Genomic DNA, 13749 nt, shown 5'->3' on the forward strand with positions numbered 1-13749 from the left:
AAAATTATTAATGCGGAGATTTATGTATTTATTCAGATAATGATTCAAATAATGATTGTTTTAATGCAAAAACATGTAAACCAAAATTATCAATATCCCGACATAATCTTGCATTAAATACCCCAATAATGATTTCTTTTTTTTTTTTTGTCAATTAAGAACATCTAAATCAAAATTATCAAGCCTCTCACGAAAATAATAATAGCAACATATTCAGATAAGCATGAAATTGAGGCAGCTAGCCATTTATGATTTGAACCGCATATTTATGCATTGATAATTCCAATGCAACCTAATATTTGCAGCTTTGCAGTAACAATAACTAATTTAAGTCTGCTCCCCTCCATTGACTACTAGTATTGAAATCTTTTGCCAGCAGCCATGCGAGAAATTCCGATGCGAGAAATTCTGTTTAGTCCGCTCATTTCGTTTGACAACCACAAATTGCGCATCATTCGTCAAAACATTAAATATTTTAAAATCAAAAGATAACATTAAAAAATTGCCAGCCCGGTCCAAACCGGTCACCTTCCACTCTATATATAGGCTCCCAATCCAGGAACGTCTCCCCAGAATAAAAAGAGGCCGGCTTCATGGGAATCGGGCTACTCCAGACGATGACGGAGATGATGAGCACGTGCTCGAGGCACGTGACGCGTGCGGCACGGAAGCTCCGGCGGCGGGGCCCCTCCCTCTCCCGGCTATCGACGGCCGCCACCCGGCCCTTCCTATCCCGGCGGCGAAGCTCCAGGAAAAGGATCGGCGGTGGGAAGACGGGGATCGCCGAGGGGAAGATGAAAGAAGACGTGGAGGAGGAGGAGGAGGAGGAGGAGGGGGTGTGGCAAAGGTCGATACTCATGGGGGAGAAATGCCAGCCGCTGGATTTCTCCGGCGTGATTTACTACGACGCCGATGGGAGAAAGCTGTCGGAGGCGCCCCCACCGCGGTCGCCGCTACGGAGCCCGTTGCCTTCCAACCTGCATCTGGTCACCGTCGGTTATGATGCGAACAAGGGCGATATCTGAAGCACTTTGTTTACAATCCTTTACTCTTTTTTTTTTTTTTTCTTCTTTTGCCCCGTAAACAATCCCTCTCTCTTTTTGGCTTCCTTCTTGCGCTCTGCTTTATGGTTTTCTGTTGGACTATGTGCTTAGAAGCCGCTGTCCCATGCTAGTATATCACAATGCCTTTTTTTTTTACATATATTTTAAGTATATTTTCCTCTTTTTTATCTTACTCTAATTAAGTAGAAGACGACGCCCATCTTGATACACGTAGTGGATGAGGTATGTTACAAAGAAACTCTCTCAATCCATAATTCATTTGAAAATTGTTGTAAGTTTCTTTCCATCAGGTTTTATTTATGGGGATCGAATTTGGGACATGAGGAGTGCACCTGATTTTTTTTCTAAATTGTAATGTTGTGGAATGGATCATGAAGATCGAAGAATTGCTCATCATCTACTTATTAAATAAGTGAAAAAAAAATATATATATTTTTTATTTCCCCTCTTATCCTCCTACTCTATTTTCCCCCAGGCATTCGTTTTGTTGCTAGACTGGTTGTTAAGCAAATCGCCAATGCCCGGTAGCGCCAACAACCATGATCGATATCTAGTTGTACAAATGAATGAATTTGAGGGCATGAAATAAAGACTAAATCCCTTGCTTTGTCATACCAAATTAAACTCAATATTTTTGGACCATCGTCAAGTTTGATATTTTTGCTATATCTAAAAGTGGACCTCTCCACTGTGAAATAATTATATACCAAAACAAATACTCGCAAAGGTTTAATTTCAAATGGTGGAGTTTAAAAAATGATTTATTCCTAATCGCACATATTGACTAAGTTTTAAACTCAAAGCTTGCAAAATTAGAGTTATGTGCTTATATTAATTCCTTCTAATCAAAGACCATCATAAGAGATTCTTGTCTTGAGTTCTCATAAGATACGTCTTTACAATCTCCAGGATGAGAGCCACCAAAGTTAGATATTAGTGGCTTTGGTTCAGAGAAAAAAAATCTCCAAAATTGATATGAAAGATTTTTGCCATCTCTCAAAGTTGAGAGAAAAAAAATGTGGAGCTCAAGAGAGATTTTAATTGATTTCATTTATTGATCTTGATTGCACAAAAACTATTTTTACATCAAAAAATATTTAAATAATCAAAATCTAGATTTTCCGGTAAATCCCAGAGGACAGTATAAGCATTTCCCATTCTACAGTGCCCGAGCTACATACGGTATTTCCAAGTACATTCCAATTGGATACGAATTGCGGCATTTAGTTGCGGAGGTGAGCGTCCCTGGGCTCACCTGTCGTGTCTACATCGCGCCATACATCCCGCCAAGAGAGATTGCGGCTGACTCGTAGACCAAACTATTTTGCGGCATGTCGGGCACCCACGCGTAGGAAGCAGTTGACCCACTCTCCGCTTCATCTTCGTTCCAAGGCTTGATCCAGGGTCCGTCTTGGGTCGAATATCTGGGTCCCACGTGGTCACGGACCCTATTCCAACTTGTCAATTGACTCGAATGTGTGGGACCGGAATCCCATTAATGATAGAACACAAGTTTAATTGCATTTGCTTCTGGTCATAATTGGAGGCCTAATCTGCATTTTGGCCAACATAGCAACAAAATTTGTCAAAATTTCATAAGCATATCATTCAACAACGTTACGTATGCATGCAGCTCACCTAGAAATTGTTGGTCCTCTCTTACCTCAAAGCGACTCACATGTGTCAGTGTTTGTGTATATATATACACGCATGTAATTATTTTTGGGTGAGAGTTTTGAATCCTATGAAGACCATTCTAGAGAGTAAGGATTGATTATTTTTTTAATAGCCAGCATAATTACATTGCTTGCTATAAATACATCCAGTAGCATCGGAGTATACTAAATCTCGCAATTGGTGGAATCGATGTGCTTGAACCCCAAATTACTGAATCAGTGTGGTTACATATGGATGGATTTTGTTTCCATTTTTTTCACAAACAATCAATGGATAATGACCTTGGTCTGGGAAGTATAATGTTCCCAAGTATAATGTTTTTTAACAAGATGTCCATGTCAACTTTCTAGGCTTTGTTACATCACAAAGATATTCATGATTCATTCTAGATGATTATTGTATTCTCATAGACATAGTATAGATAAGCTCATAGGATGCACTACTACGTGGTCCACTGCAGCCACTCGTACCATCAGCTGCTTACCCTTCAAAAAGCAGAGGTGAAGCGACATTGTGATCTCCCACCGCTTTCGGGTGCTCGTCCACCAGTGTTAGAGAGAGGAATGAGAAATGCTAAAATAGCACAAAAATCACCCACAGAAAAGATACACAATTAATGTGAAGCCAGCTTATGTAAGATTTGGATCACAAAAACAGCGATCCCCTGTTCGGATCATCCATTGTAGGGGATAAGGCCATCTAACAATGGCCAATGCAAGTGTCACAAGCCGATGGACTAGCTAGTGGCTGTTGAGGGCTGATGTGATGGCGAACGGTTGGCGCTAAGCCTGCATTATCCCTTCCATGGCCATCGATTTAAATCCCACCTTTGATCAATTTTTCTACTGAAAACTCTTTCCGCCTCCTCACCCTTTTTCTTCCTTAGCTCTAGCAGCCATCGTAGCCAAGCATCACCATGCTGGAAATCCTATTTCTCTCCAAAAGCCATTAATTCCTCTATTATTTTCTTTTTCTATTCCGAGTTTGATCAGCTCCTTTCCATCAGAATTATCCATTACTTCGTGACCTGCCGCCGCCATCGATAAGCTCTTCGCCTCTTCCTTTCCTTCTTTTGGCTTGGGGGGCCGTCGCCATAGCAACAAGGGGCAGCACCCCTATTCTCTTCTCTTGGCTCCCCTAGGCACAGCCAAATCACCATCCCTAGCCACCATCGGCCGCACCACCACTCTTACTTTTCCATCGACTATCCCGACTGCACCCATGTTGGGCCACCACATCCTTTCTTCCTCGGATTTCAAGAGCCATGAGAGGGCTTTGTTTCTGCTAAAGAGAAAGAGAGGAGAGAGAGAAAGAGAGAGGGGGGAAGAGGAGAGTGAAAGAGAGAGAAAGAATAAAGAGAAAAAGAAAGAAAGAGAGGAAAAGAAGAGAGAGAGAAAAGAGAAGAGAGAGAAAGAGAGTGGCAGATAGAGAATGAGAGGGAGATAGACTCAATCTTTCGAATCCATCTTATGATTCGAACCCCAATGTGATTGAGTTTAAATCAACCTAAACCATATAGATCTGGCTTATAAATCAACTTGAATCCTGACCTAGATCAGAGCCAGACTGAGGTCCTTTTTCTCTTTCCACCTAAGTTTTCTCAATTGAAGACTAATGGCTTTGTTAATTTGTTTGATTCAAGCCTTCATTGTCAGAGGAGTGCCCAATTTAGGGATCGAGTCGCGTGCCATATTTGGATTCAATTATTTGTAAGTTCCATCTATCTCTGAGATTTTATTTAATATATTTTTGATATATTTTTTAATTTAGAATTATATAAAAATTATAGCATTTAGAAAAATTAAAAGTTTGGAAAAGTATATATCTTATGAAATTTAAAAATTTGGATCAAACATAGTATTATTCTAACATATTATAAATTTTAAATATGATGGTTCCTCTATATTGTATGAATTTTTGAATACAATAATATTCTTTTATTTTCAAAAATAAAATATAAAAATTTATGATATGCAAATGAATATGTTGGTTATGAGACAAACTCTATAGTTAGACTATGATTTAGGTCTAGCTAACAGGAGTGAGCATTGGCCACGCATCAGAAACTAATTTCTTCTAAATCTAGTCAGTTAAACCTAATCACTAACAGAGTAAGTCATTCTGCATCTAACCAGTCGGGACTGATCGTTGGCACATGCTGATGCATCGTATATTTATTTTCAGGACTAATCTTTACTACAACAAAAAAAATTATTTGCAATGCAAAAAAAGCATCGCAAATAATAAATTTCCGTCACTAATATTTATTTGCAATGAAATTTCTGTTGCTAATATTTCATCACAAAAAATGAGGTCGCAGATAATTTTTTACGATGAAAATTTAATTTTTATCGATAATAATTAACTTTTTACAATGAAAAATTTTCATCATTAATAATTTAATAAATATATTAAATATTTTTTAAAATTAATAAAATAAACTATTTATGATGAAAAATTTATGTCACAAATAATTCTATCATCAAAAAAATTATTAATGATGAAAAAAATCTGTCGCAAATAATTTAAAAAAAAATTTAAAAAAATAAATTATTTACAATAAAAATAATCTGTCACAAATAATTCCATCGCAAAAAATAATTATTTATGATGAAAAAATTTGATCATAAATAATTTTTTTAAAAAATAAATTTTAAAAAAAAATAACTTATTTATGATGAAAATAATCCATCACAAATAATTTCATCACTAATTATAATATAATATTTTTTAAAAAAATTATAAATATATAATTTTTAATTTATATTTTTAATATTTTATATTTATAATCTATAAAATTAAAATAAAAAATATAGATAATAAATCTATAAATAATTAAATTTGATAATTTTATTATATTAAAATATAATTATAAAAAAATAAATTTAATAATTACAAGAGGTTCAAAATAAAAATGAAAAAATACAGAAACAAGTCGCTGGCCGTCAAGCATCGGCATCTGGAGGAGAACAGGTGAAGGACAATGGATCGGCTTGCTACTGCCTCACCAACTCCATCATCTGCTCCATCTACGCCATCCACTCCATCATCTGCCTCATCACCTTGCTGTCGATCCTCAGTAGCTATTGTTAATCCTCAGCAGTATGCCTTTATAGCTCCTCCAATCGAGCATTACAGCCAGCATAGATGTCAGCCCTGGATGAGTGGGAGGATGGAAGAGCTCTGACTCCATGTCCTAGCCTTCTAACATAATAGGATCTTGTACCAAGCATCTGATCATAGATCTCATCATCTGTGGGTGCAGTCGAGCCCTCAAGAGTAGGCTGGGATCTAATTTCTATCATACGATCTTGAAAATTAAAGTTATAGCTATTCTAAGTTTGTATTGAAAATCAAAATACTAATAAAAAAGGTAGGTGAAAAAATTTATACAAATCTCCTAGCTCCCTGTCGTCCACTCTCCTGACCGTCGCTGGTGGATCTACTGGTAGATCTCGATCCTACTCGAAAGCTCGTTACTCTCTATGCCTTTCTATAATTTGAGAATAATTAATAAAAAAAATTAAATAGTTAAAGAGTTAAAACATGCTAAATAAAAATTACTTACCATCTGCTCGATATGGTGAGCAAACGGCCTCAAACCTCTATAGTGCATGATGGTTTGTCTCATCAGATTAATGGTATTTCGGACACATCGGTTATGTATAGTTAACAATCAAATTAGTAAGTAATGAATTTAAGAATAAATGATTCAATTATTAAACTCTAAAAAAAATTAAATGCTTTACCTGATATGTCGGATCCTCGTATCTGTAGCATACGACAGTCCAATCCTCGATACTGATACTGTCATATGGCTACTGCCGCACGTCTCTATCCCCTGATTCTACACTATAGCATACCAGTGGTGATGAATGCAATGCCGGTAATTCTTGAAATGCGAGCATAAATGATCATCTACAGCTCACCATACGTAATCATACTCAAAATCAACAATATCAAATATAGTCTATCAATAACAAATATTGTAAGAATATAGTGCTCATTAAATATTTTACTAAATATTATTTTATCTATAAGTGGCTATAGAAGACCTTCCTCTGAGCCTGTGTGACCTGATGCCAATCGAAGAACGTCATAGGGGCATAGTTGCGACATATGATGCCCAGCTCAGTCCACCATAGCTCACACCATCCCCTAATAGATGTGGTGTAGTCGGATGAAATCTCGATACAGAGATGCTGTCTCTCATACTTGCATCTCCAACACTCCAGGGCTACATTCTTCGACAAATCTCACCCTCACCTCACCACCTGCAGAGAATGGCCAGAAACAATAATGAATAAATCATTAGTATAGCTATCTACAAGCCTAACGGATATAATTAAAATTAAATTTTATTATGTAAAAAATATTAAAATACCACTCTGATCTGCCTCTATAGCACTATCACTCAGATCCACCTCTACAACACCCTCTGGTAGCTCCGATGGTGAGGCAATGAAAATGAGAGAAGGCTCAGCCTCAGAGGTAGGCTAGGAACTCGAACGTGATCATCTCCCTCTTGACGCCATACTTGCAATGCTTAAACCATGCAGTAGTTGCGATGCAACTCTTATTTTTATCATAAATATTTAATTATTTACAATAAAATTTTTGTTAGATCGTAAATAATTGATTATTTGTATCTTTATTTATAATAAAAAATTTACGTCATAAATAATTACATCATAAAAATCTTATTTTCTTATAGTACTTTTTGTCCTATCACAGAATTAATCATGATCGTATGAATCAGAGCTAGTTTCAGTCTAGGCCTAACTAGTGGGTTGATCACTGATACATATCGATGGATCAAGTGTTCTATATTTAGAGGCTAGCCTCTTATAGATTTTATCACACAGTTTATTGTGGTCATAGTCATCAAAGACTAAAGGAGGATTTTGTGTTTTACTACAATGCACAGCTAGCATATATTTTTTTAAAAAAATTAAATTGGTAGTTGTATCTATTATTGTCAACAATTATAATTGAAAAAAGAATTTAATTATCCTTGATCTTTCAAAAATATTGATAGCTTACTATATCCGTAAAGCTTACTTCCTCTTTTTTTTTCATATCTAAAAGATCCTATGGGGTTTGGGACCAATCAATGAAGAGCATAGGAATTTAGGTATTATTTGCTTAGCCATCTTTGAATGAAAATAATTTTAGACTTTTATTGGATCTTTATTCTATTTTTTATTAATCCTAGAGAATTTATCTTTTTATTGAATAAAAATTAATGAATTTGATTTTACTACTGTCTAAGTTGGATTGATGTAGTGATAAAAAAATAGGTCTTACATATTCTTTAGAACCTCATCTTAAAGAGTATGCAGCATCACATGTCCAATTCAGATGCTAGTTTTGGAACGTGATAAAGTGATATCAGAGCATAGATTTAAGATCTTGAAATTTAGATTAGTAATTAGAATAGGGTAGAACTCAAGATTTTGATAAATATCTCAAAATAATTGCCGATACTAGAAGTTCAATGAATTGTCTTATTCTTGTTTTATGGATATAAATTGAGGTCCTTAGGATTTTGCTTAGTATAAGAATAGCAGATTGATATTGTTAAAATTCTGGTTATGTGCACCAAGCTTAGTTTTAGAAAAAATATCATAAATAATTGATATATTGAGATATACTTTGAGTACTATGGATGAGTTGATGAATGAAGTATTCTATTAACATTCAAAATATTTTAGGAATCTAAATTGGATATGATCTTGGAATGTGATAGTAATTTTGATTAAAAATTATTTTAGATTTTTAAAATAAATAAATAAATATGTAGCAAATTATAGATGTAATTTGAAATTAATGGAATTGATCTCATTATAAAATCATAGAGTCGATATCATGGTAAAGTTTCTAGTGAACCCTTGAACCAGATTACTAGATTTTTGTGTGAATTAATCTTGAAGTTAAAATCAAGTTTATGAATTGATTAGAGATCTTACATCACCATTTTTGAAATGCTAGAGGAATCTCATGTTAACTTTTTTCTTTTTAAAAAAAAAGGTAGCAGATTTTGGATGCGATCAAGAATTCATGGGAAATTTGAAGAATTTAGTTCTTTGTTGAGAAAATAAAATGGAATGAAGGTAATTAAAAAGGATGAACAATTATTATAAATAATTTCTTTTACTTGATGTCTTAAATGAATCCTCTAAGTTAAAGTAAACTAGTTTCACTATTATCCTAATAATTTTGGAAATAGAAATATTTTTCTAATTCATAAAATTAATCTTGTAGTGAAATTATAAGAGCCTATGTCTTGGTGGAACAAAGTTACTAGATTTCATAAAATCATTTAGAAGTTAAATATTGGGTGTATAAGTTGATCATGGATTTTTTATCAGTATCGTGACTGTTAGCAGAATTTTATGAAATGATTTTGAAAGGCTTAAATGAGTTTGACCTAATGAAGAAGAAAAGATTTTAAAGAGTTGATTATTGAAATATAGAGTTCTTTTTCTCAAAGGAGAGAGAGAGATCGATTATAATTGTTTAATTAAATTGTCAAGTTAATCTAGAGTTGACTTAACTTTAATTGGATTTAGATTTTAGTATCTTGATCATATAATAGTAAAAACATGATAATTATCTCAAGGGATAATCATAAGCCAATATACTTTGAAAGCAAAGACAAAATCTTTACTTGGATTTTATATAAAAAATTTGATCTAAAAAATTTTAAAGAATGTTAATCAGAGTTACATAGTGAAAATGTGATTGGTTGAATCATTTAAAAGCTAATAAAAGATATTGATTGTGGTTTGAAATATTTTATGATGGAAGATTTGATTTTTCCAATAGAAGGGGATTTGATCCTTAGGTTAATTTAAATAGGTTCAATGATTATGGGCTACACTAAGAAAAACTTTGAGCAACTCATGTCTTGGGTTAATTGGTTATTGATTCAACTTAGTCTAATTTGTTAAGTATCCAAATTAACCATGTACTGTTTGTTTCCCTCCTTACGATCCCAACTCCAACTTAGAAATCATGGTATCAATTCCTTATTTTTTTGGACATGCTTTTATAATTCAATGCAAATCACTTTTATGCTTTATGATAGAATCTCGTTACCTATGCCATCACCATATAATCATAATCATTCTCACAGCCATATGATGATTTGACTCTAATCAATATTGATCATTATATATACCAAATCCATTTCAACCTCTATATTAAATATAGTTAATCTTAACTTATCTATCTATAAGGATTTAATCCAACTAAATCTTCAATGAACATGCATTGATATTAGGATGATGATTTTAAATCTTAGGCTTGTAGTCACTTAATTAGTGCTGATCAAATCAGTCTAAATCTTAAAAGCAATAGAAAGCTTCTTATAATTAATCCAAATTCAATTATTGCACTGACTTTAATCTAAGACAAACGAGATCTTGGATTGTATATTACTTAAGGGGCAAAATTCCAGAGCTAGCATAGAGGTCGAATTGCATGGGATAGAAATATATATGAGGATTGTGATTGATTTAAATGATTAGGTTGCTTAGGGCATTTGAGTGGTATGACCATGTGATCAATTTGACAAGAACACTTAAATTTAGAAGATCTAGTTAGTTCTTAAATTTTGAGGATATTTTTTTTAAGGAGAGAAGAATGTGAAGCCCAACCCGACTCGATTTGGGTTGAAGCCGACAAGCATTGCCTGCTTCAGTTTAAAGATTTCAAAAAAAAAGGGATCGAAACAAGAGAATCGTGATCCCCTGCTCCAATCATCCGTTGTAGGGCATAAGGCCACCTAGCAGTGCCCGATGTGAGTGTCATAGGCTGGTGGAACAACCAGAGGCCATTGGGAGCTGGTGCAATCAGCGAATGGTTGGTGTTAGATCGATCTTATCCCTTCCACGACCATCAATTTAAACCCCCCTTCGGATAATTTCTCCATTGAAAATTCCTTTTGCCTCCTCACCCTTCTTCTTCCTCATCTCTGATAGACATCGATCCACCGTAGCCAAGCATCGCCAACCCCAAAATCCTATTTCTATCCAAAAGCCATTGATTTTTCTATTATTTTTTTTATTTCAAGTTTGATCAGCTCCTTCCCGTCAGAGTTCTCCATCGCCTCCATGCCCATCACCACCACTGTTGTCGTTAGTAAGCCCTTCCCCCTCCCTTTCCTTCTTTTGGCTTGGGGTGCAGCTACCATGGTAGCAAGGGGCAACATCCTTTTTCTTCTCTCTTGATTCCCCTAAGCACGATCGAGCCATCATCCCTGGCTACCATCGGTCATGTCACCACTCTCCCTTCTCCTCCAGTTATCCCAATCACACCAATGTTGGGCCACCATCCCCTCCCTTCCTTGATTTTCAAGAGCCATGGGAGGACTCTACTTCGGCTAAAGAGGAGAGAGAGAAAGGAAAGAGGAGAGAGAGAAAGAGAAAAGAGAAGAAAGAGAAAAGAGAGAAAAAGAAGAGAGAGAAAGAGAGAAGAGAGAGAAAGAGAGGGAGATAATTTCAATCTCTCCAATGCAACTTGTGAATCAAATCTCAATCTGATTGAGTTTATCTCAATCTGATTGAGTTTAGATCGATCTAAATCCGATAGATCTGACTTATAAATTGACCCAAATCCTGATATAAATGAAGACCAGATTGGGATCTTCTTTCTCTTTTCATCCATTTTTTTTTCAATTGAAAACTAATAACTTTGTTAATTTGTTTGATTAAAGCCTTTATTGTTAAAGGAGTGCCAAATTTAAGAATCAAGTCACGTGTCACATTTAGATTCGATTAGCAATAAGTTCCATCTGTCTCTGAGATTTTATTAAACATATTTCTGGTATTTTTTTCAATTTAGAATTGTATAAAAATTATAGTATTTAGAAAAATTAAAAATTTGGAACAGTACGTAACTTATGAAATTTAAAAATTCGGATCAAGCATAGTATTATCATGATATATTGTAAATTTTGAATATGATGGTTTCTCTATGTTACATGAATTTTTGAATGTAAAAATATTATTTTATTTTTAAAAATAAAATATAAAAATTTATGATAGAGTATATTGGTTATGAAAAAATTCTCTAATTAGACTATAATCTGAGTCTAATCAATATGATTGATCGTTGACCATATTTCAAAAACTAGTTTTTTCTGGGTCTAGCAAGTCAAGATTGATTACTGACAGAGTTAATCATTTTGAACCTAGTCAGTTGGGACTAATTGCTAGCATACGCTAATGCATCATATATTTGTTTTCAAAACTAATCTCTTTGCCCTGTTATGATGCTGATCGTAGTTGTGTGAGTTAGAGCTAGTTTCTTACTGAGCCTAACTAGTGGGGCTAATTATTGATACATGCTGATAGATCGGATGTTCTGTATTTTGGAGCTAGTCTCTTCTAAGTCTTGTCAGGGTACTGATTATAGCCATAGTCACCAAAAATTGAGAGAAGATTTTGTATTTTACTGTAATACATGGCATATATATTTTTTTTGAAAACTAAAATTATGTTGGTATTTATATCTATTATTGTCAATAGCTATATTTGAAAAAAAAATTTAATTATCCTTGATCTCTCACAAATATGATAACTAATTGAGTTGGTAAAGCTCATTTTCTCATTTTTATTTTTTTTAGGTTCAAAATATCCTATAAGGCTTGGGACCGATCAATAAGGAGCATAGGATTTTAGGTATTAGATTTTTATTAGATTTTTATTTTATTTTTTATTAGTCTTAGAGAATTTATCTTTTTATTGAATAAAAATTAGTGAGTTTGCTTTTACCACTGCATGAGTTGAATTAATATAGTGATAAAAAAACAAGCATTATATATTCTTTAGGATCTTGTCTCAAGAAATGTGCAGCCATCACGTGTCCGATCTGAATACTAGTTTCAGAGCATGACAAGATGTGAAACTAAATACATACTCGTAAGGATCCTCATAGTTCCATTATCATCTATGTCACTGACGGCCGGATGAAATTGGCTCTTTGAACTTTAACGCTATTAGTCTCATCTTTGATGCACCTCGTGATTTTATTGCGTTTTATTCCTTGACATTTGAGGCCTGAAAAAAGATTATATTGGCTGTTAGAGAAATTCTTTGTGCACTGCAGGTGCGTGCATTTCTAACTTTTTGTGCACTGCAGGCGGTGCAAAATGCACACACCGCTCGTAGTGATTGACTCATGTAAAATCGAAGCAAGCGTGCAAAAAAAATTTTTTTTTTTTTCTTCCGACCCTATGTGTAAGCTAATCACCGTAGATAGTGCACATGGTTCTACGCTACCTGCAGTGCACAAAGAATTTCACTTGCCCGTTAATGGACATATGGTCTTTGTGATTTTCTACATTAAAGACAAGTGTAGGGCTTTATTTTGTGTTAGCTGTGTGGAATTCAAATTTGATACATTGGAAAAAGCATTTGAATTCCCAACCCAAAGGCAAAGGTTGAATCTGACCGATGATTTTAGACCAGAACCTCGGAAGAGTCGACATTTGGTCCAAATACAGCACTAAAAAACAAATCCAAGTCCGAATCATGTGGTCATTCATCATCTCACTTCAAATTCACTAATAAGATGACTTGGATTAGCTACCTGGCTATAAACATAGCCTGTTTGATAAATGTACGAAGCTGGAAATAGCTAGGTTACAAGATTAAGAAAGGATGCAGAGTTCTGATGTGCATGATTTGTGACAATTTTGATTCTATTTAGACCAAAAATTTGGGAGTGGATGAACATTCAGTGGTGTAGCATTTCTGAATGGTATTGCTATTATAAACTCAAAATATTAGAACTCGAAAAGTTGAGGACCCTGTTGCAAATAGAACTGGAGGGTCATATTCCAAGTGAAGTAAAAATTCCTTCAGGCAGCTTGGCTGTAGCTGTAACAGCAGCCTATCACCCTTCTCTTTCTAATTTCTCCTACCACAAGATGAAAATTACAAAAAGCCATCATATTGACAATTCCTAAACATCATTAAAAATGAAAGCAACATTATGCAAA

At 34.5% G+C, this 13749-nt stretch overlaps 1 protein-coding gene across 1 annotated transcript; it reads left to right on the forward strand.

Moving 5' to 3' along the window:
* Window positions 1-573: 573 nt before the first annotated feature.
* LOC105032966 (uncharacterized) lies at window positions 574-1335 on the forward strand. Its single transcript, XM_010907574.4, has one exon. The coding sequence runs from the start codon at window positions 594-596 to the stop codon at window positions 1023-1025; it is 432 nt and encodes a 143-aa protein (XP_010905876.1). The 5' UTR covers window positions 574-593; the 3' UTR covers window positions 1026-1335.
* Window positions 1336-13749: the final 12414 nt, after the last annotated feature.

Source organism: Elaeis guineensis, chromosome 13, assembly GCF_000442705.2.
Source record: "Elaeis guineensis isolate ETL-2024a chromosome 13, EG11, whole genome shotgun sequence".
NCBI lineage: Eukaryota > Viridiplantae > Streptophyta > Magnoliopsida > Arecales > Arecaceae > Elaeis > Elaeis guineensis.

What these genes read in the sequence shown, in the direction of transcription:
- LOC105032966 (XM_010907574.4), top strand. Translation starts at nt 594, where the DNA reads ATGGGAATCGGGCTACTCCAGACGATGACGGAGATGATGAGCACGTGC.